Raw genomic sequence first — 24,287 nt, forward strand, 5'->3', positions numbered from 1 at the left:
GGAGGATGGACACCGAGGACACCCCAGACACCATCGTGGGGCTGATCACCACTTACCTGATAGTGCCAGTGGGGGACGGGAGGGGACTGACGACGCTCCGGAGATCCGGCTCCGGAATGTGGATCTTCAGAGGCGATATCTGAGGGTAAAGCGGCCGAAGGGGAGGCGATGAAGCTTCCTCTTTTACTTCTTCTTTATGGTATAAAGATGTGAACTGGATTTTTATAACCGTGCTAGGGAATCGAAAAGTGCACCTGGACGGGAAAGAGAAAGGAAAGTTCAGTTTCAAGGAGGATATAGACAAAAACATGTAGAATGCATTTTGTAGTAGGTGTAGCATTACTTCATTCTCTAAAAGAAGAGAATTCCTCCAATTTCTCTAGGCCTTTCTCTAAAGCACCTTTGTGGCCAGTGTCCCAGACCACTGCACATTCCTGCATCCCTGTGCAGGACGTACATAACACAGTGACTGCAGGCACAAGGTTTGGCTGGGTCAAGAGATTTCCACATATTCCACCTACAACTAAGCACAATGCAGAACTGCAGTGACCAGCTCCCGGCTTCTTGCTATTGCAACGACCAGGATTTATCCTTTATTAGCCCATTGCAAATAACTTGCTCAGGAAGGTACCAGTGTCTAGAAAGCACCAAACCACAAGCGCTATGCATCAAAAGAAACATAAAGACTCACTGGAGCAACAACCAGGCTCCAGGTGGAGCAGGCAGCACTATTTACAAGCCAGCATGAACATAATGTATACCCAGAGCCTGTTCATATCTCTGCACAAGGTGCGAAAGGGTCATCTAGCGGGTTTTGAATTAAAATTCATTTATGGAGAAGGGTCTCCTATTAGATAGCATGGATTACAGCCAGCAGGGTCAGAACAGGGCCCAACCATCCTTCAGGACCTATTTCTTGCCAACTGTTATTTGCATTTCTTTTAATTGAAGATCTAAGTGTAGCCTTCACGAGATGCTGGAAAAATTCAGAAGGAAATAAGCACTGACATTTTCTATATTTGACCAGAGAGCCTCTAATTTATAGCATCTGCAATCGGAACAGGGCTGTAAAAGCGAGCGCTCGACACCTCTACCTTATTGCACTCTAATTAGACAATAATGTGCAATCAATACGGGCTTCCCAGGGATCATTTTGCTGCTACTAAGGTTAAAGCAGCAGGAAATAAAACCCAGGTTTCAGCGTGGGAAAGGCCGTCGGAGCACAGTAATTATGCTATTTCCACAAGCCTGTCTATAGAAGGAGATCAGGGAATGGAGCAGCTTTCTCCTCGCGCTGCAGCAGCCAGCGTGGCCAGGACCCAATTCCTTTAAGCAGCGTGTCATTGAATCCCGCCAGGTAACAGAGTAAGGTGACAGGCTCCTGAATTGAGATCCGTGACTACCTTATCCCAAGGCTATTGATGGAGACGAGGGAAACCTCCCATTGATGCTGGGAGAACACAGGCGCTTGCCCTGGGTGCAGCACGACCTAGTTCTGCAGGAAGGTAACGCTCAAAGCTGCCTTGAGAAGCACAAAATTATCATTCGGGCACGGGCAGCTCATTCCCCTCTCGTCTCCCAAATGAGCTTGCTCAGCGTTCGGCGCCTTGGAATCGCAAGGGCTTCTGCTCTGTGCAGTTTGCATTGCATTTAATTCCCTTTGGAGGTCCTGCCATCCGCACTCGTTAATGCATTAAATAGGAACATCATTGCTGGCAGTGCAGCCTAATCATGTTTGCTTAACCCTCCCAGGCAGGGTTCCCTGCAGAATCCATAGGAGAGCACGATTCAAAGCAGTGGAGCGCCCGCATCCTGCAACACCTATTAGCAGCAGGCACAAAACTTAGATGAACCTGAGTAAGACCATTAAAACACAACTCCGGTCTTTTTAGCTTACAGAAAAAAAACAGAGTGCATCCATTTGCACCTGAGCATTTCCTGCACCGAGACTCAATACAGTAAGAGCGAAGCGGGGTTGTTTTTCAGGCCCTTCCTGGGGAAGCTAGGCTTTCTTTCACGGCCTGGTGGCAGTCTCCGCTGCAATGCCAGGTGCCAGTATCTTTGTCAAGGGAAAAATGAATGCTCATCAAACACCATGCTGCCGTGTGCTACCAACCCACTGATCATCTCCCATACCTTCATACCATCTCCCAGCCCCTCAAACACAAGTTCAGAAGAGGCCTTGTCTAATGTTAAGTTTGAGAGCCACTCAGAGCCTGGGCCATGGGAGCTGAGCGCCCGGCAGGCTGCACAGACGGGCAGTTTGTTGGTGGCTCTGATGTCCCTTTCAGAAAGGCAAGCTCCTCAGCCTGAACCTGGGACTACGGCCAGGTTTAGTATATTTTGCTAGCAAGCACATGTGTGGCCATTTGGGAAAGAAGCAGGCCCGCAAAAAATAAATCTGCAGGGATGCACATGAGTGTGCTGGGCAGCGTGGGAAGCCTGCTCTGTGCTGGGGCTTCCCCTGCCCAAGAGCTGGCCTAAATTGAGACCTTTTTAACCGCCACAGCTCCCAAACCTTTGCTCGTAAGACACAGGGCAGCTGGGCACAGAAACAAAACACTTAACCATTGAGAAACAAAACAAAAGGGGATGCAAGAAGTCACCCTAATGCGAAACCCAGGGTGCAATTCCTGCAGAACTGCTCCCTCTCGCAGGGATGGGGTTTGCGTTGGTGTCTGAGCCTCTGTCACAAGCAGCTGATAATGCAGATATGGTGACAAGCCTCAGCACAGCCCAAGAGGCTGCTCCAAGTCACCAGGCATCCACCGACACCGACACAGGGGAACATGTCAGAGAGAAACCAGGGAAAAACAGAGGTTTCCCCTGAAGTCGCCACAGAAAGCTCCATTATCAGGTACACTGAAAGCAAATGTAGTTTTAATGAGCTTTTCTAATTGTCCCCTTAATTAAGCTCTTTCCTACTGACGAAGATAAATGCAAATTGCATCAGGTAGTGCCATTTAGGAAGGAGGCACCGAGTGAAAGGGAAATCCACATTAGCACAGGATTTCAGGGCATGAAAACTGCAGTTCCGCAAGAGAGAAGTCGGACAAGACAGAGAGCCCCAGCAGAGCTGCATGGGCATCCTCACCATTACTGCAGGGATTTGAAATTAGTTAAACTAAGTTATACTATTGGAGCCGAGCTGTATGATTCCTATCAAAGGCACGTAGCAGTTACTACTGCTCCCCAACACTTCCATCATGAGAAAAAAAGCAAGCTGGAAGCACCCATTAGACTCGGGGTGTGAGGTGGAAAACTGGTATTTTCGAACATGCCCAACAGGCAGCTCTTAAGCACCTCCGAAATTCCCAGCTGATTAAAGAGGGATTCATTTATGGTCTGTAAAACTCTGGCTTGGTTGCAGGCAGGAAGCAACCTGCTTTAATGCCAGAACTGTTGCGTTGTACTCAAAACCTGCCACAGGCAGGTACACCCCACATGGGCAGGCCATATAGGCCAAGCAACGTATTCATCTGCAGTTATAACGTGCTACAATATACATCCCATGCATCTCACTCCCTTTGGGAAAGGAATTCCTGTTTCTCTAGGATGCTTTGCAAGGCAGCGCGAACACCTGGGTTAAAATAACCCACATCACCATATCCATCAAGGGCGTAAACCCCTTTCTGGCCTTGCAGGATTGCAGGCAGAATAAAGTGGAAGCAAAGGGTGGCTGCTGGGCACAAGCTGCAGGCTCCAGATGAAGGGAGGAGAAAGGGTGAACATGCCACACGTGGCTGCAGGGAGGAACAAGACATGTTGCTGCTGTGTTATTAAAAAAAAAAAAAAAAAGGTTTTTTTTCCCCAAAATGTTTCCTGCACAAGCTCCTCCCATTGACAACAGCACCCGTGCTATTAAACATCCTTCATGTGGTGAACCAGCAACAGTGACCACAAGCATTTCGTCTACGTAAGGTCTGCAAACAAGACGCTCGGAAACACTAGACTTTACATAAACACTCGCCCCGAAAGCAAACTTCAAGGAAAGGAAAAAAAAAATTAGAAAAAGAAACTAAGAAGATTCCACGCATGCATGAGTCTCTATAAAAAGCAAAATATTCCCCTCCTCCTCAAAGTGTCTTTTACTCATGTATGCAAAAGAAACCGAGATTCGAGTTCTTCGGAGGAAGAGGAGCAGGGGCTGCTGCAGTCACTGGCTGCTTTGTGAGAGCCGCCCAGCGCCGCGCGGCTCCTGCCCATCTGCTCCGCGAGAGCAGAGCTTGAAAAGAGGCAGGAAACCGGGTAAAACTTGCGCTTTTGTTTTACCAAACAACTATTTTTTTGTGACAAAATGCGGAAGACACAAAAAGAAAAATATAAAGGTAAAGTGTGTGTTTAATTGCTCTAATTTCTTATGCAAAGTGAGCGAGGAGCAACGTTTAATGAGGTGCTGCATTAAATAAAACATTTTGAGCTCTTACATCAGAAGAGTAACACGGGGCTGGGGTTTCATTTATAGAATAACAGCCAGGGTGGTGGTCTCCCTTGGCTGGAACTAGCACTTTTCAAGCTTATGGAGAGATGCTGCTTCCTCTGAGCACCTAAATGGTCCCCACAGCTGCATCATGAGAATGGACAGGAGCCCAGTTTTAAGAGGGAAATGGATAATCTCTTGAATCAGTAAATTCCTTCAGCCCAGCAGACACCGACAGCCAGAGCTTCAGTTGTAGAAGCAAACACAGTGATGACACAGGACTGCTAAAGGAAAGTTCATCTAGGATCTCCATAAAAGCCTTCTTTAAAAAAAAATCCTAAAAAATCTCCCACACCTCAACAGCGCAAATTCTGTCCCTTGCATCTTCTCAGAAAACAATCTCTTCATTGCATCAATTAAGTGTAATTAACCCCAAAGAACATGCTATTATTCCTACGTACAAATTTTTTGCAGCTCAAGTTTTGCAGCTCAAGTGAAAATTTGCTCTCAGCCACCTTTTTTTTCCCAAGCTGGCTATTTCCATGACCGGCTGTTTCAAGGCACCTGCAATGATTCTGTTTAATGTTTCAAAAAACAGAGGGCAAGATAGAGCTGCTCGCCCTGGAAGCCAAAATCTGCAAGACAAATACCAAAATTTGAGGCCATGATCACTGTGCAGGAGCTGTATGGGGCAGCCTGTGCCCAGCAGTGCTCAGATTACCTCCTGCAACTAATTTTGTCTTCTTCTGTAATCGGCAAAAGCAAGAATAACACGCTCATGCCTATGAAAATCAAGCCCCATTAAGTCAGAAATCCACTCCCTACTCCTGTAATACTTGCAAGCGGTCAAAAAGGAGGTGCCTTGGACCACATAAAAGAATGAAAGTAGAAATTTAAGCAACGGTGTGCACTATCTCAAGCTGAATTTGCTTACAAAAAGATAACAGGCTACTTCACTGAAACTCTTACCTGAGCCCTCAAGGTCTGTCCTCAGAGAGCAGCAAACGAGAAGAGTTGGAACTACTACCTTGTGTTCACGTTTCCTCAAAAACGATGCTTTAATAATAACCATGACCACTGGAGAGCAGCTGAGCTGCAAGCATCAACCAACCCAGGTTTGTTTCTCTATGATGGTTTCTCTACAGAAAGTCTAATTTCACAATTTCGGCTTTTCTAAAGGGCCTCCTTGTGTTACTGAGCACAAAGCAACAAGCTTGAAACGCTAAGTGTTTACAGGGGTCTCCCCCAGTACAGTAAAACTGCTGGAAAAAATCAGTATTCTCTACCTTTGCAAAAATAAACTAGCCCTTCACTTGGGAATCAAAGCCATTGTGCTCAAAGTGATTATTTTTGCATGAACTACATGCAAAACGACATTTCAATTGTCTGAAAGAGCAAGCTGGGGACAGTACAGGTAGCAAAACCACTTTTCAGTCTCGAGTGAATTGCAATAACTGTTGGAATGGAAGCTGGGAAGCCATACAGCAAGCTCGGAATGCTGTCCTCCTCACAGGAGATTATGCACCTCATACCTCCTTTATAACGAAATAATAATAAAATAACTTCCAGCCTTTCCTGTTCATCTTCCTCTCCCCACCCCAGAGTGCTTTCCTGAGTAAGGCTTTGCAAGCAATGCCTGCAAGGAAGCTGCTTTCTCATCTGCCTGGCTGGCTCTACCCACAGCCCAAATAAAGAGCTCGGTGCTGAGACAGTGCAGCGAGTTCTGCACAAACGGATCCAGATGCATTTGGTTCCCTTATGTCTAAACACACTTGAGCCCATAGGCTGCACATATCACTGGGGCAGTGTACGAGCCAGTGTTATTTATTTTCCTTGCACATCTCTAGCCTAGGGGACACAGGCAGCTTTGTCAGCTGCTTTTCCAGAGTGTTTGGTCTGCTTTAAGACTGGTAACCTCAAAAGTAATGAGATTTCTTGGCATTTGCTATTTCCCTTTCGACTGCCCTACTAATCTGACCAGGTTTAACACAGAAATCCTACTGAAAACCTGCCTGAAGTCCTTGCCTAGCACATGCCAGAGAAATATCTGCAAGACAGTGGTCAGAGAATATTTTTTTCTAATTACTGCTTTTCTGAAGGGATGAGCAACGAGTTGCGTGGGCTCCCTCACCCTGCGGGCACCTCGGCGCACGGCTCCTTCCGACACGTTGCCAGCAGCAGCGGGACACAAAAATGAGGGGCCCTAAACCAGGTTTCTGGGGCTATTCCCACTGCTTAATTAGAAAGGCTGTGAACTCACCTTTGGTGTCTAGTACAGCCTGGGACCCTGGTACCTGCATGAAGTGCCCCTTGGCCATTGCTCCTGTACCAGGGCTGGTGCAATTCTGGTTTTAGGAAACTCATCCTGAAGTAATCGAGCATTCCTCATACCCTATCCCATGGGATTATTATCGACTAATGTAGAACTCTGGATTACTTACAGGGATTTTAGGCTGTCCCTTGCATCCCTGATACTGAAGCTCTTTCTGATTTAGCTGCAAATCCTCCTCTTCCCACACTCACCTTGAGCTCAATGGCCTGAGCATCTGGACAGGTAAATTCTCAGAACAGCCTGCAGGTTCCTTCTTATATGAACATTATCTCCTCCCAAAAGACACCAGTTAAAATTCTCAATCTCAGGCAGATTTAACACAATCTAAATCCGTTCCTCTCCTGTAAGAGGCATTTCCTTCCCCCCAACCATTCCTTCCCCACGGCCATTTCCTCCTAACATCACCCTTGTGCCAATAGTAACTTCCAAGTAACTGCACAACAAGTCAAATCAGCTAGTTGAACTAATAATTCATTCTTTTTTTTTTTTTTTTTCTTTAATTGTGGTAAATTGTCAGCTGGAGCCGCTTCCTGCTCGTGCTGCCACGAGGCAGCGCAAGCACCAGAGCTGCCACCAAGGACAAGAGCGGCGGGGAGGGAGGGATGTGGGACATTTCGGAGGCAGCCACATTGCAGAGTTTTGACAGGTTATAAAAATAAAGAAACGAGAGTTGGCAACCACACATACTGATTTCACAGTCACATCATCCAAGCACCGTCTTCTTCCCTTGGATGCATCCAGAAAGCAAAATGCAACTTGTTAATTCGAGAGAAGGTTCTGTTCTTGATCAAGAGCACACACCAGCTACCACACCGATGCCTGAAGCATCAAAAGGTTCACAGCTTGAAGGAGTTGCGATTTTTTTGATGCAGCTAATGATTTCAAAGCTAAAATCACTCAGATATACACAAAAGAACGAAGGAAGATGGAAAGGGTTTCGTGCATTGCAATAAGCGCCTTGCAGTCATCCCATCCCCATGGCAATCCTGCCATGGCAACCAGCAGGACACGATGCAAGGAGCTCCGGAGGTTTGTGCCATCTCCGACGGGATGCACAGGCTCTGTGCACCCCAAAACACGGGCTTTTTGGGCACCTTTACATCCCCAAAGTTTATTTACAGATGGCCCTTGAGAAAAGCAAGGCAAGTATGAGGACTGAGCAAGGGCAAAGCCTCAGAAAAAGAAAAATTAAAACGGCCATTTCTCATTTTCACAGGCAAAATCTTCCGTAAGCTCCTTGCTACACAGTAAAGGATTTTTCTTCCTTAATGAGAAGGCACCACAGGTTACACTGAGATTTGCCTAACGTTGCACATTGCTGTGTTTAAAATGAGGTTTCCAACATAGCCAGACAGGATTTCAAATGGGCAAAGAGCGTGTGCAGGCAAGTGTATCTATTTAAAACAAATACTACCAGCAGCATCAGGCAAAACCACAACTTATGAATAGCTATGCCTCTTAAATGCACCAAGTAAATTAGCTGCAATGAATGTTTCTATTGAGCTCCACTGCACAGGGCTTCCCTTTATGCTGCATCGAGGAGCCCTGCGCACACAGGGGTGTTTTCAAGCGGGTATTTTCGCTGACTCCGTTGAAGGGAGCCACGTTCATGGGGTATTTTGGGCTAACTTTGTGCATCCCGCCTCGCAGTCGTACACCAAAATCTAAGTTTTCTTCCTCTGGAGATAGGGACGACTCCCGTGAGGCGCCAACTACTACAGGTAAAAGCAAAAGCTCCCGCAGAGCTTGCACTGAGCAGGCGTGCTGTGCCATGCAAAAGCCACCGTTTTATTCCATTTTCTTCCCTTAAACTTCTTATTAGCCCCCTAGTGAAGCAATAAATGCAGCAACAGCCCTGCACACAGAGGGGCAGTTACCACCTCTGCTGCTTTTTGCATCTCCCACAGTTTGCTTCACCCTGGAGAATTTAGGACCGAAGAACTGAGAGCATCATCTCTGTTTTCACAGCCTTTGCGACCCTTTAAATGCGCTCTGATTTTTCTCCTCTAAAATTATCTGAGATGTCAGATCCTGCTTCGCTTAAGAATTATTCCCTTTGAAAAGTAAAACAGTGCAGAAGACAAAAAAAAAAAAAAAAAAACCTGCTAAGATAGGGCAGTGCTTTGTTTTTTTTCTTTCTCTCAGCCTAGCGGAATGCCACAACAAGGTCATGGAATAAATTCACGAAGTATCAAAATAGAACCAGGGCGAATAGGAGGAAAGATGATCTTGAATTGCTGTGAAAGGGGGTGTTTCCATCAGCTCGTAGAAAAGCAGCAGAAAGGGAGGAGGTTCCTTCTGGAACCCTCTCACATGGGAGATGGTCCTTTCTTGGGTCCTCGGATCCGCAGCATCAGCACAGGGGACCTGCAGCAACCCTGCCCAGTCCAGTCCCGAGACACCTACTTGAACGTGTCCCAACCCCTGCTGAAAGCTGCAGGAGTGCCAAGAATCACAGAATGGTTAAGGTTGGAAGGGACCTCTAGAGATCATCTAGTCCAACCTTCCTTCTTAAGCAAGGACACCTAGAGCATGTGGCACAGGGTGGCATCCAGGCGGGTTTGGAAGACCTCCAGAGAAGGAGACTCCACAATGGAGTCCTTGGCAAAGGCCAAGGCTCTGCAGCTCCAAACACAACTCTCTGAAACCTTTCCAACAGAAATCAGGCCGAGCCAGCTAAAAGTGCATCTGTGTTGCAGGTCCCGCAGGAAGGCGGGGATGTGCTCGACACACGGCCACTTTCAGCACCTAGTCACAAACTCCGAGAGGCACCAGACCAGGGATGCACCTGACAAGGGATGAACTCACCTACGTATTTAAAAGACACCAACAGCAAGTGTAAACACTGTGTTAAAATTAATTCTGACATGGCTCTACCAAATATTTCCAGGCTGATTACAAACATGAAAGACGATCTCCGAAACTAACCCTTGGGATCATAGAGGGTATCGCTGACGGGCTTTTATTATAAACAGGGCTAGGGCAGGCTCTGGTGCTCGGTTAAAACCCACCTCCAAAACCATGCTGTCAACACGCACATCCGCAGACCGGGTTGTTACTCGGTGCCCATCCACCAGGAACTGGGAAACAAAGAGGTGGTTGGTGCTGGAATTGTATCTCACAGCGTTTCACGTTTCAAAACACTGGTGTCAGCCTCCAAATATGCCATTCAGCGCGGAGTGGCTCGCGGGAGGCGGCCGCCTCGCCCTCTGCGGCTGCTCCAGCTCCTTTCAAGCAGGATGGACTGGGCGGCGGGCAGAAGAGATCCCAGGAGCACTAAACTTTCTATCCCGCCCACAACGTTGTTCCTAGGCCTGCAGGAATCAGGTGGGATTTTATATGCGAATAAATCCACGCGCAGCTTGTGCGGTGACAGTCGGTTCTGGCTCGGTTTCTGACTGCTTCTCAAAGGCTCCCCCAGGTGAATTCTGGCCCCGCGTGCACAGAGGCTGCTCTGTTCCCCCTGCACTCCCTGTCCACAAACAACCACGTGTCTCCGAGCAAAAATCCCGTGAACATTTGCATGTGTGTGTGTGTGTCATATGGTAAGCCACATCTTAACCCAACACCGCCCCGGCGGTCCATTAAAAATGCACCTCATTTATTGTTCCTTTGCACCTCATTTATTGTTCCTCTCAACATAAGAGAATTTTGCAGGGGTGCAGCCCGCGCTGCCACCAGCTACAGCTACCTGGGGAGAGCACCTAGCGAACTGTCTTTAGCGCCTAAAATTAACCATAAAGCTGCTATTTATTTTAAAGTTCGGCAACAGGAAGCTTTTTTAAGGGTGAGAACGAGTGGCTGGATGAAACCCCCCCAAGCTGCTGTGAAAGCTGCTGCTCTTGCTCGAGTGACGGTGGCTGCGGGCAGCGGAGAGCGACTGACACAACCTGTGACACATGGAAGTCCCTGATGTTATTGGGTTGTGTGTGTTTGCACACAGGAAAAATAGCCCCCTTCAGAGCTCAGCCTAACGCGCTCTGCATCCGTGTGCCACCGCAACCCAGCATTTAAGCCTAGATCCTATCTCGAGGATTTCTTTACTGACCAATAAGTAATGGAACTTCCGAGAAAATGTAAGTTATACTATGCAAAGAAATTATAAATTACTTCAATCATGCATCCTTTTTTAGGGGGAGTATCTTGCTTTCATCACTGAATCGCAGGACTACAAAATTCACTTGCCGTTTAAGCTGGTCAACATACTGATTTTTCTACTGTTCTACCAGTACTACATCTGTACTTCAAAAAGGCCTGAAAACAGCCAATATCTGTGATAAAAAAAAACCAAAAACTTCCTTTAAAAGCTAAATATTTAACACCTCTTACTTGCATGTAGCTATAAGAGAGTGGGAAACAACTGTGTTAGCTTCAGAAAAGATGGTGCGTCCTCATGAACTGACTTCTAATGCAGGTATTTTTTTACTTTAAGCAGAATTTTCCTAAATATTGTGCTCACTACCCTTTGCTTTGAACATTCTTACCTTCCTCGTGGCAGCCTTTTCTTTTGCATGCAGGATCCCCACTTAAAGATACACAAGGTCCTAAAACACGTTTTAAAGCCCATTACCTCTTCTCAGATGCACATAAGTCTCTCCCACCTATAGAAACACCATGGTCGCTAGCTCAAACATGGGATGAAACCATGTTTCAGAACTGCCAATATACCCTGCTTGAGCTTTTGGTAATATATAATATAAATAAAAAGAAAGAATAAAACCCGAGACAGACACAAATACAGTTTGAGCACCATCGCTCTAGTCAGCTGGAAAGGGATGCTGACGCCTGGCCAACCCCTCCCTCCTCCAGCCTCCTTTATGTCAATAAATCTTAACCTGGCTGTTTGAGCACCGTTTAATCATAAACAGATGTGGACATGCTCAGGAATATAAACAAAGGCGAGCGGGATGGAGAAGCGCTCACTGTTCCCTGCGGAGCAGGGAGCCCGGAGCAAAGTGCCGAGGAAGCGGCTGTGGGCACCCAGGGCCTCGGAAACCTCCGACGGAGCATCCACAATGGGATCACAAAGAGATTTCAGGGATTTTGTGCACTAATAGTCTTGGTTTGCTCCCAAAGCAACTAAGAAAGAAAAGAAGTTGCTTATAACACCCACTTAGAGGTATGGAAATAAACTGCCCTCCTTGATCTCGCGCGGGTGCCAATTCCAATGCAGTCGCCTGCGCTCCCGTCTGCCTTGCTAATCGAGCTAAAATTAACTCCTCTCCTCCTGCTCGCTGTAGGAGCACGCAGATGGATGCGGGAGAGGGATCACTCGGCTCTCTGCTCGCCTCGCAGAAGTGGGAAAGGGTATTTAGGATGTGCAGGAGCCCCCGGGGACCTGAACTGCATCGCGGGGCCGGTAGCTGCTCCTCCAACCTTGCTCCGCTCAATACCATCTGGTACTGACAGCTGGAAAACGTCCCATGTGGAAGCGGTGATTTCAATCCTGCTAAGCCAAGGTCTAACTCAGAATGAACAGAATCAATCACACTTGCCACTCATGCTTCCACCTCAAAATATAGATGTGTCTTAGGTCATGTTTTTCACTAAGCCTTAGGGGATGTCTCGCCGGCACGGCGCTCAGCTAAGCTCTGGGCATGTTCTGGGGACACAAATTCACTTGCTAGAAGTGCCAACCTGACAACACTGGCAAAAATACACACACCTTGTTCTTATGTTCAGCACTAAAATCGACCAAATTAAATCCAACTTGCTGTTTCAAAGGACCAACCCAGCACTATTAGATACCATCCTTTACGTACACCGGGAGAACCATGGGGCAGAACAGAAACCAAAAAGAAGCATTAAGGAACCAAATGCTCCTCAAACACGTGCCTGACAGCAGCCGAGGTTTAATGCTATTAAAAAATACAATACACACCACGACGTGGACGGCAAACACTGCTGTAAGGCTCAGAGCATGACCACGTTTTGCTCAGACCGTGCCAAGCTCTCCGAGCTGTGACGTATCCCGCATTCCCGTAGCGAATCTCCGATTCCCAGGCGCTCCCGGCAGCCCTTTGGGACGGCGGCCAGGCCGCGGCTCCGGGCGCGATGGCAGCAGGCAGCGCCGAGCGGCTTCAAGAGCCTGGGAATGTTATTACTGCCCTGGCAGCAGAGTGTGGTCACGTTGACGTTCAGCTTGGTTTTCAGAGATGTCAAATAAACGGTAAATACGAGTCCCGTAACACACAGGTTTACCCACAGAGCGGTGAGACAGTCAGTACGGCCACCGCTGGCATGGCCAGCATGGCCACGGGTGGCACCTCGCACTTTGTCCCTAATTCTGTGCAATTTGGGAGCCGCTCTGACTGGCTTCCCAAGCTGCCACTGCTCACGCTGATCTTTGTTAAATTTCCAAAATTTCACTCTTTTCCTTCTTTGCTCATCTCGGCAGAAACACCCAACCAAAGAGGTTTCTCCCTCAGTCATCAGCCACATCCAACACCTACCTTGGTGCCAAAAAAAAGCCCCACGTGCGCCCACGCTCGGGGAACTTCCCTCTAACAGCTTCTACAAAGACTTCTGTTTTCAATGAGAAATCACGTGGCACCCGGAGAATTAAAGATCAAGTGACAGCATGGAACTAACTGCACTAACTGCAGTGACGAGGCTGGACGCTAAGAGAAGTTTGGGTTATTCATTTCCATACCTAACTCAAGCAGAGGTTTAAGGTGTTTGGGGTTAACGGCCAGGGAATTTCCAGCTTGCCACAGATTTTGCCCCCTTCCTCCCACTGCAGAGGTCTGGTTAGGGCTGCCACAGAGAACACGGCACTTGGGTTCTACCTCTGCTTTCCCCCCTTTTAAGTCCTTGGGGAGAGCTCTCCTTTATTATCACAAACGTGCAAATCCTCAGGAAATTCTTATTCTACAGAAGGCAAAAAAGCGAGGGCATAAAATAGCTTAATAACCATCGCTGAGAGCAAGGCCCTGTTTCAGTATCTTTGTGAGATACAGGAGAGCAGTTTGATTGTTGTGTAAACCCCATTTCCACTGCCATCAACCACCTTCTATGGGGTCATTCACCAGTGCAGAGTTTTCTTTGAAGGAGCCAGGTGATCTCTCGGAAAGGTCTCGCAAACCCATCTAGAAGATTTGGTGCCAAAGCTGAGGAATGACCCTATAAACACATTATCAAAGGCCGTGCAAAACAGAATAACCCAGTAAAGCTCAGGGAAAAATCTCAATTCCCACCTGCACTCAGCAGAAGACACTCACACACGGGATGCCAGCAACCTCTGAGTGCAATGAGCCCCACTAAGGGGGCTCTAATAGAGCATGACCATGGCACAGTTTCCTTCGAGCCCACTTCAGCTCATTTAGAAAGCAATTTGGAAAGAGCTAATGTGCTACTTACGTCCACCATAAGGAACAAATCGTATGGATTCAGGCTCTGCAAAACCTTCCCTCAAGTCCATTCCGCTCCCTCTGAAGACATTTCACAATCCAGTAGCCAGGGAAGAAGCCAGGAGCAGCGGGAAAGGGCTGCTCTGAGGCTACGTGCAGTATTTTAAAAGCTGGCACCTCTGGACTCTGAGCCAGGGAAGTGTTTGGGGCAACACGGATCATCTCTCACAAATACATCTTCAAAGTGTCACCCACCTGCAGGCTCCAAAATACTGAAATTGAAAATAAAGGTTGAAAGAGAAGCCCAAACACAAAACTTGGTAAGATTCCTATTACAGGAGAGCAAAATAATAATAATAATTTTAAAAAGTCATTTTGATGTTCCTCAGTTCTAAGGAGGCGAATTACTGGATTGCCTTCTGGAGGACCACCTAGCAGGACACAGCTAAGATGGCAAACAGCATAAACAACCTGAGGATTGTTTTAAGTGTTTTAAATCCTGCCAGTATATACTATTGTGCTAAGGTCTTTCCTCCTGCAAAAGGATTTAACAAACTAAAATGACAAGGACACATTTAATTTGTAGCCCTCACTACCTTAAATTAGGGAAACTTTAGAAAATCAATTTCTCTAATTACCAGCACATTCTAATGCTCCTCTCCTCTGCTTCACAATAGTGGGCAGAATTGGAGGAACATTTTCCCTGGATAAGGATTCATCTTATCCTGGAAGCTTCATGCCAATGTAAGAGCGAGTGATAAGGGCCCTTCTGGAAACACGATCATAACCTGCCTGTGACACAGTTTGTTTTGCTTAGCAGAATTCTCACACTTGCAATAGCTCCGCGTAGAGCGCAAAACAGGATGTAAATTGTTTAAAAAAAAAAAAAAAAAAAGTCACCGCTTGATGACAAATGGGTGCATCCTCTTTTCTTCAAAAGACCTGAGATTTGGGGTCACTGCACATGAAAACGACTATTTCCCAACCTCATCTGCCAGTGAAGCAGACCTGGGATGCTCAGTTGCAAATAGATCATGTGCAGTCTAAACTACCGGATTCTGAACTACTTGATTGTGCCAATTTCTAATAGGCTCCTTGCGCATGCTTAAAGAAAAAAAAAAAAAAAAAAAAAACCCCAACAGAAAATTTTACTAAATCACTGGATGTCTAAGGGTCTAAGGGAGAAGACCTGGTTGTCACCCAGCTGAAGCCACCCAGCTGCCAGGCTGGCTGACATCAACACCCCTCTACACTCCACAGGCTGGCAGCCAAACCAAGGTACACCAAGTTATGCAAACCATGCATTAAAGAAAGGGAGAAAAAAAAATCAATCAATAACTATCAACTGATACAGTATTTCCCACACCGAGAGCCTACTCTTACTATTTTGGACTATGCTGAATATGAAAAGCCAAAATATTTCTGGTCTACCCATCAGGTAGAAACCAAATTTGCCTTCTATGCCTAGTCCTTTTCTCCTCCCACACAATTGGGATTTTGAGCATTTAAGAGCCCCTAGTTCTTATGCCCTCGAGAGAGGAAAGGAAAGGCCTTAAGTTGCTCAAGAAGGATCCTTTTAACAAGTGCACAAACTGGCTCTGCAGGGAGGCCAGTCTTGCTTAGTCAAAATGTTGGTGGCTTCAGTACGTGGCCTTAAGGGAGAGGGAAGATGAAACCAGTTTGTGTGGGAAGACTTCCCAAGGCTCCCTTTAAAGCGGCATGATGCAGAACAAGGCTAGAGCTAGAATATATGTTATATACCTTAGAGGGAAGGGGAGAGATGCTTTTTCCAGTGTTGGTAGACCCCCTCCGCTGGGCTTTTCACCTCCTTGCTCTGTTCCAAAAGGTGCAGCGGGTTGTACTTGTGCATGAAAAGTAAAGGACCTTTTTTTATGCTGGAAGACTCTGGAAACAGTAAGTTATAACACACTTAAAATTCTCCTGTCCTAACAGACAAATATATGAATAGCATCAAGGACTGTACATCTTTATGCCTCAGCTGAAGCAGAATGCCCAATTTACGGCTACATTATTTCTCCAAAACAGTCAAGGTGTCCTCAAGCAGTGCTAAAATGACAGAGCAGCTTGTTGAAAGGGGGGAGAGAAATACAGAGCACATTGGAGCACGCACGTACCCAACGAGTGACAGCCCAAGAAATTAAACTCCCTTTCAAATTACTAAAAACAGATCAGGCAGGGAAAGAAGGGAATATCAATCAAATCTTACATTAGGGATGCTGAATATTCAAAGTACAGGCTTCAAATAGAGCGCTCGCTCAAGACTGCTTGAATTTTTTATAATAAAAATGCATGAAGAGAAAAGGAACGGCACTGTAACAAAGAGCAAAACACACAAGACGAGTGGATATGGAGTATTAATTAGGTCATTAAGAGCTTTAAATGTTTTATTGTCCAATAGAGTATGTATTTCATAAAAATTAATTGCCATGCAGAAGGCAGGCACACATGCATTTTATTGAGTTGTTGTCGTGAAGCAGTTGAGGACAAGGCCTGGCAAAGACACTAGTGGACCAGACTGAAAAGACATGAATAAAATTGTATATCTGCATTATGAAAACAAAGAATACACTATTGGAAAGAAATACACCTTAATGAGAGGTTATTGCTGCATGAATCTTCAGTCTACAATCAGCTGAAATAGGAAATGTATAAATGCTCGAGAAAAGCTCTCAGTGTGTAATACTGAATTATTCACTGAAGTGAACAACTACATTACGACTATACAGTAATTTGCATTCACGGTTAGTCGACTGGCCAAGGAGCCTGAACGCGCGGCACGATGTCCTCTCCGAGCCGACCCTGGCCAGGCATAGAGGACGTTTCCAGCTCTCCCATCTGACAGATTTGATCAAAACGTCACCGCGACACGAGAGCCGCTTGCCCAGAGCTGTGACTCCCCTGTGGATGCCTGGGGCTGATGCCATCCTGCTGTCCCCAGCAGTCACCAGCCCCTCCTGATCCATCAAGCTAAGCCTGAGCTACCGTGTGAGCAGAGCACAAGCCAAGGAGTCACCTTCCCGAAATCACCATGGGTTTCAGGAATTGCATCCGTAAGAAGCCGGAGTGGGGAGCTGAACCACCCAGCACCCTTTGGACTCTCGGCCCTATGGCACACATAGCTTTAACATTGTTTAAAAAACAAGGTAGGACTCCTGAGGTGCGTATCCCAGCCATGAGTCCGCAATCTAACCCCCGGGAACTGCTGGAGACCAAACCAAAGGAAGGCGTTAGATACAGGTGAGCCTCCACACTCTGGAACACTATTACGGAAGAAAATCTGTATTAAAAGCAAAAATCACTCTTCTCCCTTCTCATTAACATTGCCTGCTCAAAAGCAGATCTTTTTTTTTCCTAAAACACATTTCCACTTGGCTTTCCAAGCTGGCTCACGGATGCAAAGGAAAGATGAGGCTCGGGCCATTACATGTTTCTGGTTAGGGTGCCCCTCGGCTCGAGAGGCGGCTGCTCAAACATTTATTATCAGAGCGAGGAGCCGCTCAGAGTGAAACAGCAAATGCCATAAGGGCTAACACGGAGCTGAGCACGTGGCCACCAAGCCCAGCACAAACAGAGCCAGCCTGGGCTGACTCTCCAAGCCCGAGTTACCCCATCAGATCACGGGGCATCTCCCCAAACCCTTCACGCACCCACCAAGCCGCGCCGAAGCTCCAGTCAATGGCAGGCACTACCTGCCGCGTCCGGGCCAGCAATCAGGGTTTATTTGCATGGCGTAAGTAGTAAATTCAAGTAGTTTCCTGTTCTTTACCAACATCCTGTTGCCACATCTACTCCTCCAGGAAACGGCAACACCACGCGAGAGAATTTGGCATCCCGCAGGCCAGCTCTGACGCCAAATGGCTATTGGAGCACCGTTACTAGGAGCTTGCTTACAAAGAAAACAATCACATTAATCTGGCTGTCACTTAGGCTTTCAGCTGTTTGGGGCAGGACTGCGTGTCCCATTTTCTGCAAAATGGGAAAAAGAAGACGAAAAAAACATTATTTTGCTTTGTTACCAGAAGACAAAACAGAGGCTCTGAGGTGAGGGTGCTCATGCAACCTGCACAAGAATATGGCAAGATGCCAAACGCATTATGCATTTCATCATTTTTATTCCTGTTTTCCTAAAAGCAAAATCTCTCATGCTCATTCATCCCCTAGATATCTATCTATATGAAAACATGCAGGAGTATCCAGTGGAAAAATTCAGCAGTCAGCTACGAATGCATGTCATGGTGGGGAGTTTGTTAAGACAAAGAAGTTCCACCAGCACAACTTGAATCTACACTTAAGCCTCTGCAGCTGAGGCTGTGCAAAAGAATGTACAGGACAAGTGCAGCATGTTCTGCTGAGATTAATCTTTTCATAATCAACACATCAGCTAAACTGAGCCTAGCCGGGTTTAAAAGAATGCCTAAGAGAACCTAGCCCGAGCTTTGCATAAGCTTAGTTTATATTCACAGTGTGACTTACGGCGCAGCTATTTTTGAATCAACAAATCCAACGTTAGCTTCACACGGTAGCAGAAACTTTCCTGCAACACTTAATATAACTCATGACAGATTGAAGAGCTGCTCAGCCCAAAAATATTACTTGAGATAAAGTCCAACTAAAATCAAGTTTGCCTTTATCACAATCTGACTATGGAACAACATGAAAAAAAAAAAAAACCTGCTCTCAAAAGTGTTCTTTGAAATCAAAAAGTGAAAAAGATGAAGCCTCAAGATGGTTTAAATGCCGTCTAAAAAGCCCGAAACCCCATCCGCTAGCTGCAGCGGGGCCAAGAAAAGGACACGCTTCAAACAGAGAGGGAAATTATTTGTGTTGAAAACGGAGATTACGCAAGAGCCAAGAAACAAAACTCGGCGCGGGGCGGTGGGGAGGCAGCGCCCAGGGCGGCGCGCCGGGAAGGGCTCGCGTTGTGCCGCGGTGGCTACGCGGCCCCGGCGCCTGCTCCGTGTGTGCCCGGGGCCCCTCGGCGCCGCAGGGACCCCCGCGCCCGGCCCCGGCATCGCACCGGCTGCGAGGGAGGCCGAGCGGCTCCCAGGTCGCCGAAGCCGGCGGCACGCCGGGCGCAGCTCCCTTTGCTCCTTCTTCCCTTAATCGGTGCCGCGGGAAGGGAAACCAACAGGCGGGTGCATCTAACGTGCAATTTTCTACTTGGTTGCTGCGCTGCTTTTTTAACGCTTCGGGCCCCTGTTTGCGGAGGCCCGAATGCTGCAGCAAGCTGGATTACTTACGGCGCAGAAAGCTGTAATGTGCGCAGGAAAACTGGCAGGCTCAGCACCAAGACAAGTGCTCGCAGCACCGGGCTAGTTATTGTTGTCAGGTTTATTAAGTATCTAGGAAAATCCCATTATACATAAAGCACCACACGCCTAATAGAAATTCAGGTCAGAGTAAGTTTTCAGTTTGTAACAGGCCTTATACTTACTGAATTTAGGTTTTAATTTCATCTCCATCTGTTAATTTCACACCTCTCTATGTTTTCATACCTCTATATTTTCCCTCATATATTGCGTTCAAATTTAATACCTACTCCATTAATTTCTTCAGTTTTCTCCATCCTAAAAGCACTTCAGGTTCAAAAACTTATTTTTTTTTAATAATAATTAAAAAAACGCTGAAAATGTCAACTTACAGTGAAAAACAAAAACTTCAGGCCCTATTAATACCATTACTGCAAAAATACAAAACAAGAGGCACAGAAGCTACAAGCAAACAGCGCATGAAACCTTCCCAGGCGAGCAACATTTTGCAAACTCTTGAACCGCCGCAAACTCTTGAACATTTTGCAAACTCTTGAACGTTCGGCAAGCTGAAGTGCTGCTATCGGGCTGCGCTCGATCAACATTTGCAGCTTTTAGTCAATAGGACTTTTGTACTTAGGAGCATTGGAAAACCTGACCCGCAGCTTCTTAAACTCCAGGTTAGTGAGCTTACGTTTCAACTTCTGTCTCAGTTTGTTCAGTTATTTAGGGCGAAAGCTGCTTATTTTCATTACTGGAAGTCTCTGTGTCTGGTCATTGTCTCTTTTTTTTTTTTTCCTCTTTAAAATCTTTTTAAAAATCTTAAAAAAAAAAAGAGATAATCAATTTTTAACATTACAAAGAGAAAGTTAATAATTCAATGTTAACCTGATTCTGTAAACACTTGATTACACAGTATGTACGAAACAGTTATTGTTGTCAGCAGGAAATAAAGACTCCTACTAAAGATTCCTGATGAATCTTATTTTCTTACATCAATTGCTTAAAAATCTGGTGCCCATCAACAGCCTTCCTTTCCCTTTCTTTCAGAGAAGGAAACCAAAAGGAGCACTCTGATTTTCAACTACAGGTTTCCAGCTTCCACAAACACAGACAAAAAGGTTGTAACAATCCTTAACATTATTTAAAGCGCTTATTTTTATTGCCAAGTATTTACATACTTTCATCTTGATTTATAACGCTTGTAACGGGCTCTCACATTAATTAAATAGACTAAGGGGGCTTCAGCCGTAGTGCGGGTCCCCCTCTCCTCCACGCAGCCGTTTGTAACTGTCATTAACCTCTAGGAAATGCCCTCCTTGTTGGTCATTACTGTTTAATTATACTGCACAGTTATGTCATCACATCTGTGAAATATAATCTCCCATAACAACACAGCTGTGAAACACGATATTCCTGCCCAGCAGTGAATTTCTGCTTACAGCAGATTACACACACACACGATGGAGATGGAGGAAGCGATACGAAACCTTCCGAAAGGCCCTTAATTTTGAAAGGGGCTATTGTTTGAGAAGGTACTTACAGTCTTCAAATAGAAACATCCCCTAGAAACACCTCCTCTTCCTCTGCCACCCTTCTCAGCCCTAAAGCTCCAGCCATTTTTAGGAAAATAATCACTTCTCAACCCCAAAGATGGCTTGTAATAGAGATTTTATACAGGAAAAGATGAACTAACAAGAAACATCAGAAAGAGAATTTATGAATCAAGGATGAATTAGACCTTAAAGCCATTTTTTCCTGGAAACCTCTGTTCCCATTCATAATTTTGCACAAGCAGCTGCTTTGCCTGTAATGTAACAGCAGCAGTGCCTGCATTAATACAAAAGAATTAGGACTTTGCATATTTTTAGCTACTGTTTACAGGTGAAAATAAGACACAGGGGGGAACTATTCCAACAGCCAGTTCTTAGAACGTTACCAGCAAGTGCTCCCAGCATCACAACAGCTTCCCATCTAACGCATTAAATAAAACAGCTACCAGTTCCTGAAATTTAATATATACCACACATGCAAAAGCTGTGGCTGCACCAAACAGGACAGTAATATTATCGTAGCATAATATTTAGAAGAAAATCTAAACTCAACTTCAACATCTGCGTACTACATTCATATATTTTCCCTTTCATTTTTGACTGCCTTAGTGTTCCAGCAATGAACATTCACAGTTTGTTTGGTTTGGGGTTTAGGTTTGAGAGGGAACGTGGGGAAGGGAGAAATTGCCTGAATTTCCAAAAGTGGAGATGAAAATGGTTAGGAGATCAGTGTTAAACTTCAATCAAGATTGGGAATAACCAGTTTCAGGAAGATTGATTTTTTTTATATTATTATTTATTTTCTCCCCTCCTTTTCTTCCTGGTCCGGGTTACAAACCCTTAACTGCCCAGCAGTTGTTTACCTGGAAGAAGCAAGGGGGCAAATTCCTTTAGATTGATGCAAAGCGTTTTTCTACTCTAGACCTCAGAGAGGGAGGAGCGACGAGTTTATTTATGCAGCTTATAAACAGTGGCCAAGGAAAGAGGATGCCTCGTTGTGCACAGCTCCTTTGCACACAGCAAAGCCCTCCCTTTAAAGGGATGAACAAGGAAAATGGCCATTCCCGTTCCCGAAGTCACAAGTAAGCAGAGGGGGGAGAAAAATAAACAACCAATTCTTTACTCCAGGGAGCTGTCGAGCACGATGCTTATGATTAACTAAATGAAGAAGCTGAACACGAGGAGGTGTGGGCAGGCCCAGAGGGAGCAGCTCGGCACGAACGCCCTGGGCTTTGGGTGGGCTTGTTTTACAAAGGCAGATTAATTAAACAGACACTAAAGGACAACGCTTGAGAAAATGAAACACGCTGCAAACCAGCACGCCGCGGCGAGCGAGCAGCTAGGGAGTTATAACTAAATTACTAAGTACAGAATGAAGCAGCCTGCAGAGGAAATGAGTAATTAAAAAACCCTCCCCTGAGCAACAGGCTGGTGAGGGAGGGATAACTGCAGGACCCTCTTGCTGGAGGTGCACGGTGCCCAAGCCAAAAAACTACCAGGCAAAACCAGATGCATTATGCAAACAGCAAAAAGTACAATGGGAAATAATAAAATATGCATCGCCTGCACTTACAGAGAGTTTTCACTTGGAGATCGTTTTAGATACGGCCTGTCTGGTCTCACCTGATGAGGAACCCATGGGGAGACCCCCACCACTGCCGTGCTGCCCCTCCAGGGCAAAGCTCTGCAATAGCTACACAGAGCTCAGCAGCCAGGAAGGGTATTTTCAGATCAAGAATCAGACTAGCACTGGCCGCGTTCCTCATTTCTGCGCTCGTCCCAGACAAGAAAGTTTGTCTACAATGTCACAAAACGCATTTCTGCAGCTCCCAGTTCTCCAAGGGTCTCTTGGGTGACATTGTCCCTCCTCCGGCTTCTCTCCTGTTGCTTTCTGCTGCCTCAGAGACGCGAGGAACGGCACGCAACTTGCCAGCCCTAAAACAAGCACTGCAGCGCAGCGGCTTTCCAACTTTTTCCACTAAAACTTTTCCAGTGAAGAGACACCCTGGGTGTAGCACGTTTTAGCCCACTGACAGGCATCTTCCTTCCCTTATTTATCTTTTGGAAGACCCTCAAGGGCCACCTGTGGAACCTGAGCATGGTGACGAGCAGGCGTGGAGGAGCAGGACCTTGGTGGACATCCCATGGGAGAAGCACCCAGGGCTCCCACGTCCTCCCCAGCTGTGGCTCTCCCAAAGGAAGCAGCCCTGACACCTCTATACTGGTGACGTCACTGTGGTGGGAAAGGAGGGGACATCCCTGCCCGTGCTGGAGCAGACCGGCTGTCACCTCACCAGGCCCCTCCATCCACCCACATGGGTGACCCTCGCCACTGCCACCACATGGGGGTCCCTGCCCCACGCCGCCCAAGGAGGGGCCCTCACCACCTCTGCAGGCCCTTGGCTGGGCATGAGGAGCCCCTCATCACCATCCCCTATACCCCCCATCCCCTCTGGATGAGCAGGTCCTTCACCACCCCTAATGCTGGGCAAATATGTCCCACACCATCTCCTTTGGAGCGGGAGGTCCCGTGCTGTCCCCTATGCCAAGCAGCGGGTCCCTCACAATCTCCTTTGGAGAAAAAGGTCCTTCGCCATCTCCTACATGAATCCAGCGGACCCCAAACACCTCCTTTAGAAGAGGGGGCCCCCTTCCCTCCTCCATGCCATCCAGGGGGTCCCTCACCATCCCCTTTGGAGGGTCCCCAAGCACCCCCTTTGAGGGAGGGGTCCCCTTCCCTCCTCCACGCCATCCAGGGGCCTTCCTTCCTCCACGCCATCCAGGGAGTCTCTCACCACCCCCTTTGGAGGAGGGGGGGGTCCCCAACCATCCCCTTTGGAGGAGGGGGATCCCCTTCCCTCCTCCACGCATCCAGGGGGTCCCTCACCACCCCCTACACCAGAGCCCGGAGCCCCCTTTGCCGCGGGAGGCCCCCTCGGGCCCTCCTCCAGCCAGACCTCCATGGCACAGGGGGCTCCCCCACGGACCCCTCGAGCCCCGGCCACCCTTCCCCGAGCCCCGCCGCCCCGTTCCCCCGGCGCGGGGGCGGCAAGGAGGGGAGGCCGCCGCCTCGGGCCGGGGCGCGCGCGGCCTTGCGGCCCGCGGCGGGCGCACTCACTGCGGCGGGAGCTGCAGGGCCGGGCCGCCGCGCCGCTGGAAGGCGCCGTCCACGAACACGCCGTTCTTGCCGAGGCAGCGCAGGTAGAAGTGCGGCTCCTGGAAGCTGAGCTGCAGGTGCCGCCGCGAGATGAAGCTCGAGTGGCCCATGTTGACGTCCACGGAGCCCTGCGACGAGTTGCGGCCTATGGTGACGGCGGGCTGCCGCATGAGGAACTCGAACTCGCGGCCCTGCAGCCGCGCCAG

At 47.4% G+C, this 24,287-nt stretch overlaps 1 protein-coding gene across 1 annotated transcript in view; it reads right to left on the reverse strand.

The window, feature by feature from the left end:
* FOXK1 (forkhead box K1) overlaps window positions 1-24,287 on the reverse strand; it is a gene marked incomplete at its 5' end in the record, with an annotated part of 45,897 nt that extends 21,610 nt beyond the window's left edge. Inside the window, 2 exons of the mRNA XM_026053927.1 lie at window positions 57-254; window positions 24,043-24,287. Of these exons, the coding sequence (XP_025909712.1) occupies window positions 57-254; window positions 24,043-24,287 (443 nt within the window). The remainder of the gene's footprint in view (window positions 1-56; window positions 255-24,042) is intronic.

Source organism: Nothoprocta perdicaria, unplaced genomic scaffold, assembly GCF_003342845.1.
Source record: "Nothoprocta perdicaria isolate Ctin4 unplaced genomic scaffold, notPer1 scaffold_12, whole genome shotgun sequence".
Taxonomy (NCBI): domain Eukaryota; kingdom Metazoa; phylum Chordata; class Aves; order Tinamiformes; family Tinamidae; genus Nothoprocta; species Nothoprocta perdicaria.